General features: G+C 40.8%; 1 protein-coding gene across 7 annotated transcripts in view; it reads left to right on the top strand.

Moving 5' to 3' along the window:
* Nucleotides 1-21,359, top strand: part of celf6 (CUGBP Elav-like family member 6) — a 131,639-nt gene that overhangs the window by 94,812 nt on the left and 15,468 nt on the right. For 2 of the 7 annotated variants that reach the window (XM_017032438.2, XM_025055437.1), the window contains exons 4-10: nucleotides 3,028-3,156; nucleotides 7,572-7,651; nucleotides 16,737-16,880; nucleotides 17,882-18,029; nucleotides 19,267-19,416; nucleotides 20,449-20,511; nucleotides 21,113-21,193. In XM_017032438.2, coding sequence (XP_016887927.1) covers nucleotides 3,028-3,156; nucleotides 7,572-7,651; nucleotides 16,737-16,880; nucleotides 17,882-18,029; nucleotides 19,267-19,416; nucleotides 20,449-20,511; nucleotides 21,113-21,193 — 795 coding nt within the window. Of the gene's footprint in view, nucleotides 1-3,027; nucleotides 3,157-7,571; nucleotides 7,652-16,736; nucleotides 16,911-17,881; nucleotides 18,030-19,266; nucleotides 19,417-20,448; nucleotides 20,512-21,112; nucleotides 21,194-21,359 lie in introns of all 7 variants that reach the window. The other 5 variants (XM_017032435.2, XM_025055434.1, XM_025055435.1 and 2 more) reach the window with 4 other exon arrangements.

Raw genomic sequence — 21,359 nt, 5'->3', positions numbered from 1 at the left:
TGCAGAGTCTGGAAGTTATCTTGTTCACAGGGTGTATTACAAGATATTTTTAATATTCATAAAATGACAATTTAAAGCTAGCAAGTGGCCATAGGAGATGAGAGGGAACATGCAAAATCCAATAAGTGCTACTTTGGAGACAGGTGCAAAGTGGACTAATTAATAGCAATCTATACTCTGGCCAGGGCTTGCAGTTGGCCGACTGAGACACTCGTAGGTCAGGCAATGAAAAGATAGCAGCTCCAAATTCATTTTCTCACTCTGTCTCTCCCATAGGAAGGCTCAGAAGTACACTCACACTTCCTTTAATTCCTTCACTGGGGTGTAATTTATTTTTGCGTTTGCCAGCACATTTGGAAAGTTCATTACCTCGCTCATGGCTTGTTAATTAGCCTTGTAAAGCCGCCATTAGATCTCCTCGGGCCAGGACCAAGATGAGTACTTTTGTCCCAAAACATTAACACACTGGAGGAGACCAGTAAAATATCACTGTGCACATTTAAGAAGTAGCTTTGACACCTCGGTTAAAAGAAAGACAAGACAGAGAGAAGTGATCATGGCGGTCACGTGCTCCGAATGGATTGTTGCCAGTTCTACCTCTGCTGCCACACACAAGGGTCAGGCTCATTTTTTTCCCCAACACCTGTTCAGGGCTGACTTTACTGCTACGCAACTGATCCAGTGATGTCGAATATCACGCTTGATGTCTGTCCTCCTGTCAGCCTTCCCTAAATCCCAGTCGACAGTGCACTGAAAGTGGCCCGACTCTGTAGCGATCTCCTCAGGGTTGTCACTCACTTTCAACCCTGGAGCTCCAAAGGAAAGGGAACTGTAATGAGCAGTTACACTGGGCTCAGCTGCTGGGAAATCCTGCTGGGTGAGGTGTGACAACAGGAAATGAACTGACACAGCTACAGGCCCAGCAGCAGAGACCAGGCCGTGTGGCCTTATTGATTATGCAGGTGCTCATTTATGTAGCCAAGCAAGTAGGAGGCACGTGTCTCATTTGATCTTTACAGGAGTGGAACAGGATCTAACATCCCTACAGCAAAAAAAAAAAAAAGGTATCCCCGGTGCCTTATTTTTAGAGCAGCTGCGTCTAATGGGGCCTGGCAGGTACAGGAGGCGTCACATCTGTCGAGGCCCAGGTGACGCTCGTCCTTCCACTCCTCACCGTTCCTCAACTTCTTTCCGACCAGTCAAATGACTCACACTGAAGATCAACAGTGTCATTTCCAATATCTCTTCTCCCTCTTCCTGCCACGTTCCATCAGTTCTAGCGATGGGGTCTTGTGAGCAGACATTTCATTCCACCAACAGTGCAGAAGAGGAGATGCATAATGTAAAAGATGTAAGAGGAGATCACTCCTGTGTCTACTGCTGGTGGACCAGGATGATTTAGGAGCGATGAGGAAATCCAGCCTTCTGACTGACAAAATATAAAGATATTGAGCCCATACATCTGAGCCAGAGTGCCCCCCTCTGGAGCTCAGGCAGCAGTAAAGATATTGGTGTAAATGGAGCTGCCCTTCAAACTTAATGAGAAAAGACTCTGCAAATCTCACTCCAGTTAAATATTGACTAGAAAATGCTCTCATGACCAGGAAATATTGATCAGCAAAAAAAAAAAAAAAACAAAAAAAAAAAAAAAACAAACCTGGACTCACTTTGGCACATCTAGAATTTAAAGTCATATAATATTGTTTTATGATGCAGGGCTTTTCTACTTTTCCTTTACTGTACACCTGTTGTCTTACAAATATCAGATTAATAGACGATGTATTTCATAATTTATATCTATGTTTAATAGTCTGGGAAAATCCGTGTTGAGTTATAAGATATTACTAACCTATTTTGGGGGCAGGGGTACATGAAAACACACACACACACACACGCAAGGAGAGTATGCAAACTACACACTTGACTTGAGATTCCACAAGGATCGAACCAATACACACCTGCTGTTTTCTCTTTTAAATCGTTTTGCTTGATTTTAATTTTTTTCCTAAATCATCAACAGAAAACACCATTTGTAGGTTCTCTTTGACATCCATATTTAAATATAAATTCACAACAAAAAAAAAGCTACATGAGAATGCTGTGTCATTCCAAGGCTCATAGGCACTATTTGGAATTCTTTATGGTTTTTGCACTGACATTTAGCTTCAATAACTGAGGAGTAAGTGAGAGGTCCTGCAGTTAAACTCTACAGAATAAAGTCAATTTAAACAGCTTTGGAAAAAATGCACAATGTGATAGAAAAAAAAGTGTAAACTCTACAAGATGCACGGATCTGATAAATCACAGTCCTGACTTTATTTTGCCCTGTATTAATAATGCCTTATAGCCTCAGACTTCCCACACAACATGTATTTATATTAAATGCACCAGAATAGAACACAGTACACAGTGGCTGAGCTAACAGGAGCCTGTGTTGCTTTTCTCAACTTTACCTTTAGACAGTGTGTGCTGAAGTTATAAAAGGGAGACCTTTAAAACTCAGTGGGATATTACTCTTTGCCCGGCAGTAAACACGGCTGACACAGAGTTTACTCTCGCTTGTTGTTGCTGAGACAATGTAACACCATGTTCAGGCTGCATGTTCTCTCTCATCTTAGAGACACAAGCACGCAAACAAACAATTAAGGCGTTTGTCAACCGGGGCAAAAGGCTCCTGTTCACGTTCCAACCTGGACCTGAAAACGACGACGCTCAAGAAATAGCAGCTGCAACGTGCATCAGTGTGGCAGATTTAAAAGCTCACTCCAAAACATCTGTGAATACATCACAACCTCCCGTCTACGAGGAGCGGCACGACACACAGAACTCAGATCTACAATAACAGCAGCAGCAGCAGCAGGTTCTAACACAGCAAAGTGCGGATAAAAGGGGAGGGGGGACGGGGGGTGTTGACTTGCACAAGTTGCTCTCAGTTCAGCAGAATGGTGCCAGCAGCTGTAGCATTTGTCTCTTCTCTCCTCTCTCCCACCGCCCCTCCGCCTCCCCCCCTCCATCCTCACCATCCAGAGGACAGGAAGCTGTTCGTGGGAATGCTGGGAAAGCAGCAGAGCGAGGATGACGTCCGGCGGCTCTTCGAGACCTTCGGCCAGATCGAGGAGTGCACCGTCCTGCGAGGGCCTGATGGGGCCAGTAAGGGTCAGAGCCCACACTCCTCCCACTCTCCCACTTGTTTCCCTGTCTGTCCCTCTACATCCTTGTCTGTCTTTGCTCACTCACTCACTCACACACTCTCTTTTCCTGGGTTTTATAGCCAAGCTTCACCCGCCGTGCACTCATTGACATTGCCTGCAACCCACTTTGCTCTTTACCCCTCATTCATCCCTTCAACCATTTCCCCTTTCCCAGCACCACTTAGGCGTCTAAGTCACTTTTTCCTTATAGTTCCTCACACAGAGCTCTGACACCTTTGTTTGCCACCCCCACCACTCTCTCAACCACTTTTCTGATCACACATTTTCTTTTCACATTTTTTGTCCTTTCCCAAACATCTTTTGTGTCATCTTTTCATCACAGCATCCTCTCTGCAGTACCGGTTTAACAAATACATCACCATACATGCATCAACAACAGGCCTTTCAGCCCATTCCTCCTGTCCCCATTATTTATAAAGGGTGTAATGATGTTTATTTTCCACTTTCCTCCCATGAGACGCCACTGGACGATAGTGCTCCACTGGAAATAAAACAGCCAGGTTCTGGGCTCGTGCTGCTGTTTTTCACTCGGTGGTAAATTTGCATTGGTTCAGGAATAGTTTATGCATACATGGCTGAGGCTCGTGTGCTACTTACTAAGCAGAGCGTGGTCAGAGTAAAGATGGTTGTCAATAAACGTGAAGGAGGTGTGAGTGGGACAGAATCTGAATCATCTTTTGATGGATCCCTGTCCCACATTCAGAATACAAGTAAAACTACATGAAACCTCTACTACTCTTCGTCTCTACACGCGCTGCACATTTTATAATATAAAGCACATTGGTGCCAGTGTTGGTTTTGTCCATATATAATATTTATTCCAAACCATAGTCAATGACCTTCCTTTGTAAGACAAAAAATAAACACAAACAAGACAGAACTGGGCAGTCAGAGCTATGATTGTTGCCTTGAAGGGAAACAGACAGACAACCATAGTCATAGAATAAATACAAGATACTATGATACTAATAATACTACACATGACCTTGTATACAGTTAATATAATGTAATATTGTATAATATGCTGTAATATAAACTGTTCAATAAACATTAATACTTTAATTAATATCAATACTTAACTGTTCATAATTAATGCATTTTCACCCTCCTTAACAGAAGACTATTAGAGACCAATTAAGATTTTATAAACAATTTCATACAGTTGATTAACATGAATAACACATTGCATTAAGTTGACTTTATTAATTTAAATATATTCCACTACAATAATTTCAATAATCAATTCAATACAATGTAACTGAAACAGTTTTACTGACTCAACTGGGACAGAGATTAGTGACAATATACAGTAGTCCGAAGACTAAGACTAGGATTAAAATCCAAAATGACTGTAAAAATGTAACCACTGCTGAGAGGTCAAAGGGGCATTGAATAAATCAAAGAATATTATATTAGAGAACATGTTTTCTTATGCACACATCTATTCATGTTCTTCTGTATGGTTCAGTCCACGTCACCTCACCAGCCCACTTCCTGTCCTCACCCTGGTTTGTTTCCTGTTCACTGTGACATTCTGCCTCTCCAGCTCCCTGTCTTCCTGTCTGCTCAGATGCCTCAAGCTGACTGACAGCACATAGTTAAATGGAATAAGGCCAGGGCTGCTGCTGTTCCCCAGAAAAGCTAACGTACTGTCTGGTTCACACCTTCGCTGCTCTTCACCTCCCTGCTCCCTTCTCACCTGCTCGTCCACCCTCTCCCCCTCTCACATGCCATGTGTTTCTTCTGTTGTGCTTCGTCTCCATCTTTGCTGGCTCCTGTTTCCTAGTTTGACTAACCACCACCACCACTGTACAGTTACAGATCAAAGGTCAAATCCAGTGCATGGCGTCAGGTCCTGCTCGATGTTTAACAGTCCCACACAATCATTTACGAGATGTTACGGCAAATTATTTCGCCAGCCTTCGTGCTGGGAATGACGTCCCCATAATGTGAATGAGACAGACCTTGAAATTGACAGTGCTATCTGTTCCACAATGAAGGCTTTGTCCCCTGTTGATGTAAATTTATGCTACTCAGAAGCTTTTCAGCACTCCACATCACCCAATAAAAAAAGGCCAAGAAGTTTAACATCCATCTCTCTATGCCATTGCTCCTCAAAGTACTTTCAAAGTGTTACACTTGCTGTCAGAGTTGAATAGAGCCTGGAGTTGTCAGGAATAATAGAGAGATGGCTTTTAGGTCTATAATTAAGTTGTGTTATAAATGTCATCCATCCACTGGAATGGAATTCATGCATACATATTATTATCCTGGGAATTCAAAAGGCGGTGCAGATCCTCTTGCTTGAAAGCTATATAATTTTTTTTTTTTTTTTACTCTTTTCCGCGCCTCATTCCGAGCCATCACATTCAAAAACTCAAATGCGCACTATAATTTATGAGTCTGTGTCATTTTCACTTCTTTTGAAATGTTTTGCTCTGTGTCCCCTAACTTTTTCTAAGGTCAGGAGAAACAAGGCCGGGGTTGTTTCTTTGAGGACACTTAACATGACGTGTTCATTAATGGTGTGTGCCAAAGCCCTACACTTTTGAATGCCTCTCTGGCTCGGGTGCGTTGCCATGGCGAATGGGACCCTAGCGCAATATCCGATAGCCCTGACAGTGAGCTTACAGCGAGTTATCTTGCCCTACAAAAGCAGAAGGCTTTTGTTAGAACAGACTGCCTCTCATAATTTCAGCCACAGACGTTAAATGCCTTTGCCCTCCCAAATACAGATATGCTGTAGAATGGCACACAGTTGGCTTCTGCACAAGTGAAAATCTTCTCTGCCTCAATCATAGGGGCATTCAGCTTAAATACATGGATTCTGCGGGTCTGTCTGCCTGCCTCTGATCATCCATACAGCTTTGAAAACAGTTGACAGGATGTATCAAGTGGGTTGATGGTAGGATTGATGGGAATATTTTCATAATTATGTGCGTATTGTGATTGTCTTGTCCATTGGTTTATTTGAGCTAAATTGGTATATAGATAGATTTGATTTGAACAGGTATTCTAAATTTATAATACAACATGTTAACACTCGTTGAATCCTGTCGTCATGTCTTCATCCAGCTTTGGATTTAGTTTCATTTGATCATGTTTATTAACTCGCGTGTTTGACTTATTCAAGCTTTGCGTCAGGTTTTGGTCCAACTTTTGTCTTTTGGATCTCTTTCAGTTCAAATAACCTCCAGAATTCTTTCTCTGCATATTCTATATATTCTGTTACACAGCAGTTGGGGACAAAAGGCTCCTGCAGTAGCACTTTACAAAATTTCCATGTTCTATTCAAGGAAACCTGAACCTAGAATTATATGTGACTTAGACCATGAAGTCTTTTCACAGAGTTATACCTTGAAACCACAGTTTTGGGCCACATACCTACTTGTATTTCTTATATTCAGTCCGTAAATGCTTTCTTTGACAAAGGTGCACAATTAGCAGCTGGAATTAATTGAAGGTTTTTTTAATTAGGTATCTCTTGACATAATTCATGAGCTACCTGCAGGCAAGGATAAGAATAGGACATAACAAAGTATCTTTTGCAATGTATGAAAATTATAAAACTAAGAGAAATGGCTTTTATTTAATCTAATGGCTTTTGGGACATTTCCACATTTCAGTTCCACTCTGATTCAGTTTACTTGCTTCTTCTCATGTGATAATGTAGTGCTGGTCCTCAGCTACACAATAACAATGACATTAAGGACATGCACGCCTCAGCCTGACTATTGGATATTGTACAGCGTTGTTATCTATCTTAACTTTTTAAATGCAATTTCCAGTTTAACGCCAGTCTAATGGTCCTGTTCACCGCTGCCGCCTGCATTCATCCTCTTGTTTCCCGTCCAACTTTGTTGTGTTGACTTTTTCCTTTTGTGCAATAACAACAAAACAGATTTAAGGTACTTTGAATGCCCCTTGAGCAAAATCCCTCTCCATCTGAAAATATGTGTGCACCGATTTGGTTTGATAGGCAGATTATAATACCATGCCTTTGTCATCATAATCTCTTTTATGAGTGACTGCACACAAATCGCAGTGTGTAAATATTAAACAGATTAATAATCACAAACAAGTCAGACAAGCAAATGCCTTCGCTTCATCCCCCAAAGTGGAAGGGAGGGAATTAGGAGTAAGAAAGGGATAGAGCGTCCCTCGGAGCAAATGCCTTCCCTAAAATTAGACTCATTTATTCAGACATGCACCAAACACACCAATGGCAGGATATATTTACAAACCAGATTACACGGAGAGAAAAAAAAGATGGTAATGAGAGGTTTTTCTCTCATTTTCAAGGCTGCCGCCCTTTGTTAGTCGCCTCACTTGTATTCCTCCCTTTTTCTCTCTTTTCAGGCTGTGCCTTCGTGAAGTTCTCAAGCCACGCAGAAGCGCAGGCTGCCATCAACAGCTTACATGGTGGACAGACTATGCCTGTGAGTAACATACATATACTGTGAATATATATATATATATATATATGCATAAAAAGTGTTTTTTCTTATTGCTATCGCTTACCCTACTGGACACTGTCATAGAAAACACTATATTTAGATGGATTCACCCTCCATTGTCATGAGTAAAGCCCTGGAGTCACCCAGAGGGAGAGAAAAGAGTTCAATTAAAAACTGCATAAACTTTGACGATGCAAATGATAACTTTTGGAAAGCTTAGCTTAATTAACAGCTGCATACATATTTATATATGTATATAATTGAATTTATAAAATGGCACTGTGTCCCTTAAGAAGTGATGAAATTCACTACTAAGACGGTACTGTATATATGTGGTAAACCCAGGGGGGTTTCTGTTCATTGTATAATAAATTCAAGGAGCAGCAGCCATATTTTTCCATAGACTTCCAGCCATACAAAGTTACACCTGAAACCAGTCCTGTAGCTCAGGTAGACTTGGTTTTCTTCTGGGATTTCACAACCATGCACCTGGAACACTGGTAGACTCCCCATGTACTGTAGTTTCAAAAAGAATGAAGTCTACCTGTTTTTAATCAGAATTCTGATTGTTTTTACATTCTGCTAGACACTTTCAGAAACCCAGACAACAAAGATATCAGACACCTACGTCCTATCACTTCTTTGGCAGATGCATTCAGATGGGTTGTACATTACTTCTTGTACTCTGTACTGTACACACTCCATAAGTACAGTCACAGCAGACTTCTTTCAAAGCACATCAACAGTCCAGTCTCACGTACATTCTCACTGTGTTATCACACACACAAAAGATTCCCCACAGTCAGCATCCACCACCTCTCGGCCCACCGCTACATCTTTCTTGTCTTTCAGTATCCATTTCTCTCCCCTGCTATTCAAAACCACCTTTTCAGCAAATATGATGGAATATGTGATAGAATATTATATTATAAGATGTGATACCCCCGCAATGCATACAAATCACTGAATGTGAAGATATGGTGCTTTTGTCAGTATGTCGTTGTCATCGCAGCGGTTCCATAGTGTAGAGGTTTACAAGCAGAAAGTGGATAGTCCTGGGTTCAATTCCCACAGGGACCACATATCCCTAATGGTGTTCCTGTATCAGCTACAAAGCCGCAACTGTAAAATCCCCCATTGTGGGAGGAACAAAGGACTCGAATTATTGTTACTGTTAAATTATGCATCTGAACGTCAACGGATCAACAAGTAAAAAAAAAAAAAGAAAATAGTTTTAAACAATGTGAAATAGTCCGTAGTAATAAATCACTTTAAGATATACAGTAGTGACTTAACAGGCCATTCATTTTTCACTCATTCACTTTGCCACTCAATCCTTTTCAGGGCAGCAGGAAGTGCTGGAACAAATGCCAGCAGGCAGTGGGGGGAGGCAGGGCCACACCTTCGACAGTTCACCAGCTCATCACTGGGGCACATACAGAGACAAGCAAACATTCAGTCTCATTCATTTAAACCTATGATTAAACAGATTCTCCCATAAATGTAGTCTACATGTTTGCAGAGAGGCAGGAACCATGAGAACCCACACACACACTCGGGGAGAACCTGCAAACACATCTTAATTAAACACATGTAAAGTTGAGAAATCGTGAAGGCTTATGGTAGGAGTAGTGAGTTTCTTTTGTACTGGACACTGTACTGAACAACTGGACATGCAGATGAGCATTTCGCATTTCGCAGTTTCGCACTTTCTGGCAAACACACACCCTCACACCCTCCACGGACAGTTTGCAATAAATATTTACAGATACTTCCTGGCCGCCTGATCGTGTTCAGGCAGCCAAATGTAATTTACACATGTTTTTGCTGCTGCTTCCTTCTGTAAGTAGTGGTAGAGGGAGTTAGGTATCTCTTGAAGTCTCTTTGTGGTTAGTTCCAAAACAATACGCTCGTCGCCTACTAATCATTCCAATTTCTTTTCTTTTTTTTGTCATCTGTTGAGAACCAAAATCCTAAATCTGGACTCTAAATATTTGTTTACTCAATCAAAGAGGCTTTGCCTTGAAAATATTTACCTGTGTTGCACTGAACAACTTGACTATTGACTTTGAATCTGGATTTATAGGCTGTGGCCTGTTCTCCTGTATGGTGGTAACTAAATTAGAGTCTATAATATTTTGTCAAGAACAAGTCATCTCACTGGAACCAAAGCATCATTGAAATACTGCAAAGCCTAAGTTGTGAGAACAAAGCTAAGGAAGATACGCATACAGTACACAGGTGGTAAAGTTTTCTAAAGTACTGAATTTGTAAATAGGTAATAGAAACTGGCAAATAGAAACCGAACGTGACAGGTTGTAGTGCTGTGGTTTAATCTCTTTCTTAATGACACCTAATGATACCACAGGCACACAGGTGTGCTTTAGAATAGTCTGTTAATAGGTGTGAGTACAAAATCTCATTGTAATTTACTGATCTCGCAGAGCATTAGTAATGATATTTTGAGAACTTGCACTGATATTCTGTGCAGATTTAGCACTGAAATGTGTGGCTGTTCAGATTTGTTTTTCTTTGTCAGCAGTGGCTGTTCAGATTTGTTTTTCTTTGTTTACTCGAACTCCAACTCCAACTGTGACTGTCTTGCGATTTATGTTTATGTATTTATGTGTCTATTTGTTTGTGCGGTTCATGTGAAAGTGTGTGTCCTTCATATAGGCATACAGTACTAGAGGGATTTTATTTTTTTTAAATACCACTGTTGATGGGAAATGTTGTCCTTTTGGAGACAGTTCCCTACGGTAGTGAGCATACATTGGTAATAGTTAATGTTATTGTAAGGGGAATGGGAATGCAACAAAGTTTGTTTGTGCACTGTCTGTGTGTGTGTGCATGGTGTATGGGTTTTTGTGTTGGTGTGTTCCCAGCACAGCAGTATCACAAAGCCACCTGAGGTCTGCTGCAGATGAACTGTCCAAGCAGCATATGGAGCCACAAACAGGCCTAGGGCGGATCAGGAGCTATCCAAAAGTTCATTAATAATCTATATTTTATATATCTCCATTTTTCTATCTCTGCACCTGTTATCCACCTCTGCCAAACCCAAACTTCCACTCAGATTAATCGGCATGTTGGCCATTAGAATCCAACCAAGACTTTGGTACCGGTGAGGGATGCAGTTAATTTGGACGATAGCACTGCCACATGTCATCAACAACAGACTAACAGGAGGCAGGATTCACAGAGTTGGGCTGCACTGCTCTGTGCCTGCTGCCAGCTGTGAGATCTGGATGAACCTTGAACAAAGGCAGTGTGTCTCCCTGCCTCAAAATGCTCCCTCTACAGCATCTCTGTTACCCGACACACCTAACATATGCTGTAAATAACCTCCTCCTCCTCCGCCATAGCACACACAAAAGCTTAAACACAGGAGATGCTATCAAACGGTATGGACCATCAGACTGAGTCCTAGTTTTAATGGATGCTGATTGGCAGTTTCAGGTGCTTTGTTAAGACAACTCTTATTCCATTACTGCACAAAGCTGCAAGAGTAGGTGACGGAACTTCAAATGGCAAGGCTTAGGGCAGGCAGACAGCAGCCGGCAAACTGCACACACATTGTCATGTTCAGTGTCACAGTCTGGCTGACAAGGCCCGTGGAAGTTGCCAGTGACGGCAGCAACAAGAGCAAGCATGTGTGTGATACAATCATTCTGGATTAATGAGAGATAAGACTGAACCAAAGTTCACTGTCGCTGTAATATATGAGTCCCATTATGAGTCCCTTTACACCAGAGCAGTCAGGATGTAGGCCGACTTACCATATGGAGTTAAAGTTTCTTCACTTCACAGATAATGACAACATAAACTGTCATTTATGGACATAATTCAAGTAATATGAAAATATTATGGCTATCAAATGATTCAAATTAAAACGATTAGAAATTGACAAATCACAGTGTAGCTGTGGATTAATCACGATTGATAAATGGTGATCGTAAATCACAATTAATCATGATCGATCAAGAAAAATCAACATTTCTACATATGAAAAAAAATCTAGAACAGAAGTAGCAGAATGTAGATGTATCTGGTTCACACCTGTATTAATATGTCGATATGTAAAAATAAAACAAAAATATAATGTATATAATGTAGAGTAGGTGGACTCACAGTGATATTACTGGACATACAGTGCATGTCGATTTGCCCATGCATTAAAATGTGTTAATAAATTGAATCTGATTAATTCACAAATTGTTCAGTTCAATTAGTAATACTTTTAACAGCCATAGAAATAATACATTTTACATGAGTTGGTTGAATATGCAGTGCAGAGATAAATAGTTTCCTTCCGTCTTTTGGCTTATTAAAAAATGCCTGCCATCTGTAGTTGAAATGGACGGACAGCAAAGACCAGACTGTCCACAATTAATGAGGCGGTCTTCGGATGAAGGCTAGACCTAACACAATCTACCAAGGTTTGGAGGATGAACACACTATCTTTTGGAGCCTTATTCAATTACCAAACAAACGTATCACGTTGTATTTAGTTGGTTTTTAACAAATTATGGATTTGCAAATTAAATCCTGAGAAAATTGAAGCTGAATTTGTTCACTCATTAATGGCTGACACTTGGCATGCATTTCACAATTTTTAAAATAGCCGTATCTTTAACAGACAATTCTTATGTTGTCAGTGAAAGCTCCACGTTGGAGCAAAAACATCACGTCAAATGACCTCTGCTCCCGCTCACTGGTGTTATTCCACAATTGCGATTATTTGTTTTAAGGTATCGCTGACTCATTTCAAATCATATCAGAATGAATGTGAGCATTGGGAACATTTAACTCACAATTTCCTGTCATATCAATACTTTCAGCACAGCCCTAATTATATTGCTGTGAGCGTCTGCAGAGAAAGAAAGGTGAGTGTTTGCCTGTTAGCAGACACTTCACACTGTTCCCTGTGTAACAGTAATGCAGAGATAAGGAACAATGCCAGTTTAGTCCTAATCCCTTATTTACTGTTGTGGGTTTTTTCTTTCTTTACACGTTTGTGGCCTATAGAAAATCCAATATAGGAGATTTTCTCCAGTCAAGTGTGCTCTTCAAGAAATTTGATTAGTTTTTGAACCTGTGACAAATTCCTTAGTTGTAACTGTCAAAAGTGAAGGCTCCCAGTTGGCCCTTATCAAATTCAGAAAATTCATTTCCTCGCCAGGTAAAGGAGTCCTGCCGGTGGAGGTTATTATTCTGTTTGTTTTGTCAGCTTGTGATTTTCTGCTACCAGTGAGGAGTGGCTGTTTTGCATCCAGTGCTTGTTGTGTGCCGCCACTAGTTCCTTCATTATCTGGCCACATATTAGTTTTGTTCCTATTTGTGGAGAGGAACTTTTGATCCATGGAGCTGGTCACACTTTAATCTCAGCTTTTTTGATTAGATCTAACATCTAGGTCGAACGCAGTGTCTTCAGAGGTGAGCATGTGACATTTCATCCTCATGTAAAGATATTTATTTTTCACTGTGGAGGGGATATTTTTACCTCTCATGAAAGTGCCCTCTGACATGGAGTGGCAGTGCTGACAATACACACAAAGGCAGTTGTAAAGCTTTGGAGCTGCTGCCAACGCTGCCAAGACACTGCAGTCTGGTTTTGCTCCCGCACCGTCATCTACATCAGAGCACTCTGCTGGGAGAAGCCAGACCAGACTCGGCTCACAGTCTGGCTTCGTCTGGCTGGAGTCACGGTGCAGTGAGCACAGGCAGCCGCAGGCTTTCACAGCCCTGATGCTCGTAATGCATTCTTCATGAGGTATTAAATGAATATAAGAATACACAGATACACAAAGCAGAAAATGAATGTGATCTAAATGCCAGTGCCCTGCGCTGTGTGCAGACATCAGCAATATCGCTGGAGGAGCATATTTGCTTAGTGCCAGCCTCATTAAATCCAACTGCCAAGTCCCATCAGCTGGCCCACAACACTGAAACAAAAAATGAAAAAGGTCAGGAGGTGGAAAGGAATGAAACTAGGAAAAACACCAGCGTTCACACCGTCATGTCGGACTATTGATTTAATTAATTGAAATGGCTTCAAGGGAGACACACCAGATGGGTCTCCTCCAGCCCTAGGTAGGGTACTGCCTGCCCCTGATAGGATCCTATCTGAGATGCACTGTCCCTGAGGTGCATGCTGATGCCACCCTTCATTGCCGAGCCTTTTTCTCCACAGTTATCTAGAGGCAACACATTCTGCAGGTTGCGTTAATAGAATGTTTCCAAGACACATTTTCACATAGGTTAGTGAAATGGCTTGCAAAAACATACTAGAAAAATAAATTCTTATTTTTTTATTTTTTTTATATATCTGGCAAATGATAGCCTACTGGGAACAGTGCTGCACAGAGAGTGGTCAAAATGACACACATTTGAAAATAATACACATTTCACACCTTTTGTGTGTTTTTGAAATGCATCAAAAACTGTTGCGAAAACCACAGCTCAACGCACAACTCAGCACTTAGAACACCTCGAGAAATTGCCCATTAAATGGCACCACTGCCAAGAACTTCCTGATTTAAAAACCTGGGTTTCTATAGGAAATCCTCATCAATGTTTGTTTAAATTAAAAAGAACAAATGCCAGCAATCCAAATTGTGGCTTCTTTCTGTTGACTTTTCCTCTGCAAAGACTTGTTTAGGCAGCACAAAAAATGTAACTCCATCCCATAAAACATCAGATGGCGTGTGGATTTGAAGCACATGTAAAAAAGAAAAAAAGTCGATCAGTAGAGCATGGCTTTAACTCGTGTTTTACATTGTTCTTGTTTAAGACTACAGTGAATTACACAGTTGATGCCTGTGTTTCTCTGTATTTCTGTTTTGCATTTGAACCTTTAATTTTCAGGCATCGGACATATAAATAAGGCATATAAATTAAATAAAATGGTATTTGTAAATATAAACTTATTTGAATTTAACATATTTAGACAGATTTGGAAAACCTGTAGTCGTCTTTTTCAGATTCTTGTCTTTACTGTGATCAGGTAACAAATCTGGATTTCATTGATTCATTGATACTTGAGTCGTAATCTTATTTGCAACAAAATCCAACAACCCTATGAATATTACTGGTCAAACTAGTGTTTTTGCCCTAAATAATAGTTATAGCACAATTATAAATGTTATTAAATTGTAGGAAACTGACAATTAATGTTCAACATCTCAGTGAAATGTATGCTGTGGTGTGTTTTGTCTGCAGTAATCAACTCCAACACAGCATGTATGAAGAATTAGTCACACTAAGCAGCTAAGTCAGTGTCTGCCACTGATTGATATTTACACCCAAAGAAAATGTGATTGTATTGAATACAGGTTGAGTTAGTGGTGACCCCGTCATAAAAGTCTTTCTCTCCTTGTGTCTTTGTGTTTATGAAATTACTAATCATATCCCGACTGGCCCCTGGCTCTCTGTGTCCTTCTCTCCTGCTCCGTCTATGTACTTTTTCCCAGCATGCATAGCCTGTAATTAAATAGGAGCCTGGCCTTGGTGACAGTGCTGTAGCTGCTGTTCTCTGCCTGGCAGCCTCGTCAGTCTTCCCTTGTCTTCTCTCTCTATCTGTCTGTAGATGTCTCTCTGTTTCTCACTCATGCAAAGACACCCTCCCGCCCTCTCTCCTTGCCTGGATGTCACACGAGGAAGTGACTCTGGTCTCTGTCTCTCAAATGATTTAATTGGATGCAAACTCAGGAGCATGGACATCAATATGGAACTATATCTGCCATAAGGCAGAGCCATTAGTCAATACTTCACCCTACACACACCCAAGGCTTTTGTCAGACCTAATTACCCAGGATTGTATTCAGTGGAGCTTCGGCAGAAGGTTGACTGTGACTCCTGGGGGATCTGCTTAGGATCACACTTCACTACCAGTGTGTACAGTGGAGTTGGAAAGTTCACCAAAGCAAATATCACTCACCGTTCCCTTCCATTTAGTGCTGACAGCTAAGTGACTGCAGTAATGTGCATATTCAGCTCTGCTGATTTACATGGTTTGGAAAGTTAAGGTCTTGACACAAGCTTGACGCAGTGACACAGATCAGCTCTACCTGCTTGATAACATTTTGTTGTAGGTCGTTTCTCATGAGGAGAATAGACGACAGACTTGACAGGGAATATGTAGTCACGTCAGACACTAGTGATCCTTCTGCTTTGTGCTTATTTAAAGAGAAAAAATGCCTTTAAAAATATGTGTCACTTTGGATATACTGTAGAGATCTGCAGTACTGAAGAAAATACAGTAGGTAAGAGAATCAGAGCAGAGAGTAATTCTCCTTGCAATTTCATTTCATTTCAGACCGTTCATTTTGCCTCAAAATAGTGTCACATGTGTAATGTAACATGAAACGTCTCCTAATAAGACTTCACCGTGCGTGTCATAATCCATCATCTCTGGTGCTGCCAAATCATTTTCCACTATCACTACATCATGACTTCTATCTTTAGAAACAGTAGTCGAGCAAATTAAATTATCATCACCATAATTTGAAGCCCTTATCTGAGTGGATAATTTAGACTCTGAATGATTGTTGACACACATGAAGCTTAATGATACTGATCAACAGCTCTAGTCCTAATCAATTGACTATTAATAACTTTATGTCTTTTCCTGTTATGTGTGTTTTTATTCCATGATTACAGGCTAACACATAAATACAAGGGTCTTGTTAGAAAATGATTTATTTTGCAATGCACTTGTAATGATGTTCTGAGTACGTTCAGCTGTGCTGGACTGGGCCACACTGTGGAAGAGAGTATTACTGATGCTTTCTCTGTGCACGGCTTAGAGTAATTGGAGACTCCCTATAGGTATACATATGAGTGTGAATAGTTTTTGCGACTATATTTGGTCCTTTAATATTGTAGGATTTGCTCCAACTGAACCAGTGACCATGAAATGGACCTGGTGGTAGCAGACCTTTAAAAAATGCTGAAATGGGCCATGAGTTTCCTCTAAGCCAGATGTGTGACTTACTCTGTCGAATCTCTGTATAATAAATATAGACTAGACTATTTACTAATCTTGAAAACATCAATGTCCCACCAGGGTGCCTCGTCCAGTCTGGTGGTTAAGTTTGCAGACACAGATAAAGAGAGGACCCTGCGTAGGATGCACCAAATGGCTGGCCAGCTCGGCATCTTCAGTCCAATGACCATCCAGTTTGGGGCCTATGGCGCCTACTCTCATGCTGTAAGTCTCAGCCCGGCGGGGGAGGAGACGGTGAGCTTTAAAAACAAACATCAAAAACTGTTTTGCGGTTTTTACTTGTATCTCTCAGGCACGTGAGAACCCATCATTTCCTATGACTAATCTGCTGTTTCAGTCAGAATATACAAATGTTTCTAGGAAGAGACAGTAGAACATTTTAAATAAAAAAATGACTTTATTCCTATATTTTTCCAATGTTATATTATTTATTGTTTGATAATATAAAATATTAATTTACTGTTATTTATTTTTTTCAATATATTTTAGGCTGTCTAATGTTATTTGTATTATATACTTTATTATATTATTATTATAATATATAATATAATATAATTATATTATTTATTATACTGTATACTGAAAACATTTTTTTTATGTGCTGTCCATTCCAAAAGTATCAGCCTTGGGTTTTTAGTGTAGTAACAACGTACTGCTTGTAGTACTTATTTGACACACTATATAGAGATTGCACACATCTAGTTTCCTCTTGTTATCCCACTCTAATCCCAACTTCATATTCACACATAAGAGTCACAGCCTGAGTTAGAAGTTTGTGAGATTTTTCACCCAGGCAGTTGCTAACTATTCACGCCGACAGGTGAGAATCACCTACCCACTCACCCACTCACAGACTCACTCACATTTCTTGATAAATTTGCCACTGTTTCCTTGTTTTCAAGACCACAGTTCAATGTATAAATATATAAATAGTCTCTGGCTTACCAACCAAATCTCCTCACACAGTCTTTATCATATGTCAGTATAATGAGCATAAGATCAAAGTGGTGTCAGGGAGTAGCTGGGCAGCAGCGCTGCAGGGCAACACAGATCACTCTGTTCAAGAACAAGGCACGGGCCAAGCAAACAGAGATGTGAGAGTAAACATGTTCTGTTCCTGCGGCTATTTCACCCTCCTTTCCTTTTCTGTCCTTTCCTCCATGCCTCCGTTCGCCTCTCCTCCCCACTGCTCTTTAATCCTACAGCAGATGATGCAACAGCAAGCAGCCCTGATGGCAGCGACACAAGGGTCCTACCTGAACCCCATGGCAGCCATTGCTGCCGCACAAATGCAGCAAATGGCAGCTTTCAATGTCAACGGCCTGGTGGCTACACCCATGACACCTTCCTCAGGTATATACTCGCACACACGCACACTGTCAGCAGCGCGGCAGCAAACACACACACGACAGAATCCCTCTTAAATTCTGAACAACAACAAATAAAAACTGTTGTCTTACTGAGCGTTCAGTTGAATTTAAGGCCTTTCTTCTTTAGCCTTGTTACATTTCCAAGCAGGTGTCGTAAGGCCTCGTACATCACACTGAAACAGATACCCCCAGTGTTAAATTAAAGGAAGCAGAGCCTATTATTGAGTGAAGCATGATGGGGGAAGATGTACAGCGTTCCTTGACACTCAATGGCAGCCACATTATAGTCTCTCGCTCTATGGGTCTCTCTCATTATCTCTCTCGCGCTCACACTGTCTGTCGCTTTCTCCCTCTGTGTCTCTGTGACAGTGTTTGTTTTCTGGGAACACAGCCAATCCGATGACTTTGGATTCAAAGTCCTTGGCTTATAAGAGCATAGATTTGTGTGCGATAATCCCGGACCCCGGTCTGAACTATCCTTTTGGTCGTTGTCATGAAGAGCTTTGAAGGCTCGACACTAAGTAGGCAGGCTGCCTGAAGACAGGGTCACTGCAGATGTATTAAATAAAAGAGGCTTGATGCTTTCTCTGGCATTTGTAATCCACGAGCCCTACATATACCTGGTAATGCCCATCACACATAATCCTACAAAATCTAAATGCCCTTCACCTGGATTAAAAATATAATAACCTGTCAACACAAGGGGGCAGGGAAAAGGTAACATCCTTCACTACTAGGGCAAAGGAAAACGTGGAAAAAAGTCTAACTAACTTTATATATATATATATATATTTATACTGTATATATACACCTTATTTTCATAACTCAATGTTGTTTCTGTTTGTGCTACTTTTAAATGGACCTCAAGAGCAAAGCATATGGATATAAGCTCATATAATGTATGCAACTTGAGAAAAATCCAGTGCAACCTTTTTCCCAGTTTCACTCTTAATCTGTGTGATAGCCTGACAGACTTCACTTGTTGTGCATTTAGTTCTGGTTGAATTCATATCAATTTGTACAAAACACCACTGAAGCTCCTTTGTGGGTCAAACAGATAAAAAAAACTTGTCCTCGTGAGGAAACCACGACGTCCCTGTTGTGTAGTACTATATTTGTGCGGATGTAGTAAAAAATACACCACTGTTGTACTTCTAAGAATGAACCCCATGATTTCCACACCCTGCAGTTTTCATAATTGACTGTGTAAATATTCACAGGCACCAGCACACCCCCAGGCATCTCTGCTGCAGCCGTGCCTAGCATAGCCACCCAAATCGGGGTCAATGGATTCAGTGCCCTCCCTCCGCAAAGCAATGGTCAGCCCACCTCTGAGCCCATCTACACCAATGGTATTCACCCATACCCAGGTGAGCCAATCAAGGTTAACAAAGAACATGAAGTATATATCTGTAACATCCACTGTCGTGAGAACGCTGCTCCGACCCTGACACGTCATACAACCTCGTCCTCCAAGAGATGTATGAATGTTTGATTATTCTCTAATGTTGTACTTGAAATGAATTAGAACGTCACATAATTGCCATGCCGCGGGTTCAGCTTGTCAGCAGTGACAAACACTTTTTACTTTTTATACGTTGCTAAGACTCCTCTCTATACTACGACTGATGAAGAAGTATGAGGCTTCAGGGTCAGTCAACAGCGTCTTTGGCAATTTTTGGCAGCAGCCAACTCCAGTATGATGATGAATCCATCAGTTCATCCATCAGTCCATTACAGCTAATTTGATGCGTCTCAGCCTATTCTCAGCTTCTTAATGTTGTCTGCAACTGATTCTTTAAAAAAAATGACAAACACGTACTTCTCATTCTGCATTATGCAAAAGCGGCTGCAATTATAATGAACTACAAAGTGGTTTGTTTGGCACATTGTTAATATTTGATGCAAACATCTGGGGCAAACAACCATCCTAAAAAAGTCGGAGCTCTTTTCCACACTGAGGATGTTGTGCTAAAGACTAGGTCATTATTTCCTCCTTGGAACCTAAACTCTAAACATTACTGTTGTGCAGAAATGGACCATTCCCAGATAAGTGTGTTCACAATCTTTAATACAATCCTCACTAAAATCTTTAATTTTAGAATACAAGGATCAAACTGACGAAAGGTGGCGGTAATCATGCCAGACAGTTGTATTCACTAAATGAAATACTGTCTTGGGTCATGAAGGTCATGCATGTTCAGCAGCAGGTTATGCCTCAGGTCTTTATTCACAGATATTTTACATTTTACTGTATTACTAGTTTATGCACAAACTGGATTTTGGACTGTGCTGTTGTTATAGAGATGTGAAATCAATTTCATGTTGTTAATATGAACTTTCATCAGTTTGACCATTTCCTCTTCCTAACTCTTGACCAGTTCTTCTCTCCCTCTCTACAGCACAGAGTCCGACAGTGACCGACCCTCTCCAGCAGGCTTACGCCGGTGTCCAGCACTACGCAGGTGATATGTCTCTCCTGCCGTCTCGATCCACAAACTGTATTCAGTTAGATAGTATAGCTAGCCAGGACTGATTTAGACTGATTTACCTTGTGTTTGCTAAAACTATTTTAGTTCATTGAAATATACACAGACCTTCAAGAGCAGTCAATGGTACGTCATTAGAACATGCATTACTGCAATATAGCAAAATAAAAAAATAAAAAATAAATCTGACCTCCAAACAAAAACGAATACTGAAATACTCGCAGGAAATGAAGAAAGACTCGCACAAAGAGTCTCACTCTTTTTTTTAGTTCTATAGCCAACTGCTGTATGTAATTGTTCTACCCGTCACTATCACAGGGACAGACAATTATTTAAATTAAATAAATAACAGTTTTCAGACCAGTTGAGTGAAATTGGATAATTTTCCACGCGACACCTGATAATCACTGCTCCACTGACGTTCTGTCATGTTCATCGTGAACCCGTGGCCCCAGTCACAGGACCATTTATTTACCATCAGAAAACCAAAGAACACTATAGTATAATGATGTTTTGTTGTGTCAAATATTGAAATGGAAATATGAAAATCTCCACTGTTGTTCTCCCTTTGTAACAGCAGCCTACCCTGCCGCCTATGCGCCAATCAGCCAAGCGTTCCCCCAGCAACCAACCATCATTCCCCAGCAACAGAGGGAAGGTAAGAGCAAGCGAGTGCGCCCACCCAAGATAAAAGGTGATAATTGCCATGTTCCATTCTAATGTAGCTGCACTGCTTTGAATTAGCGAGGGAGGAAAAAAGCCGGCTGGGGAAAATGTGAGAAAAAGCTTCCCATTTGAAGAGAAGAACATTAGCAGTGAGATGG

Source organism: Cynoglossus semilaevis, chromosome 5, assembly GCF_000523025.1.
Source record: "Cynoglossus semilaevis isolate Cse_v1.0 chromosome 5, Cse_v1.0, whole genome shotgun sequence".
NCBI classification, from domain to species: Eukaryota; Metazoa; Chordata; class Actinopteri; order Pleuronectiformes; family Cynoglossidae; genus Cynoglossus; species Cynoglossus semilaevis.
Note: the sequence above shows the minus strand (reverse complement) of the source record. Positions and strands in the feature narration are given on the sequence as shown.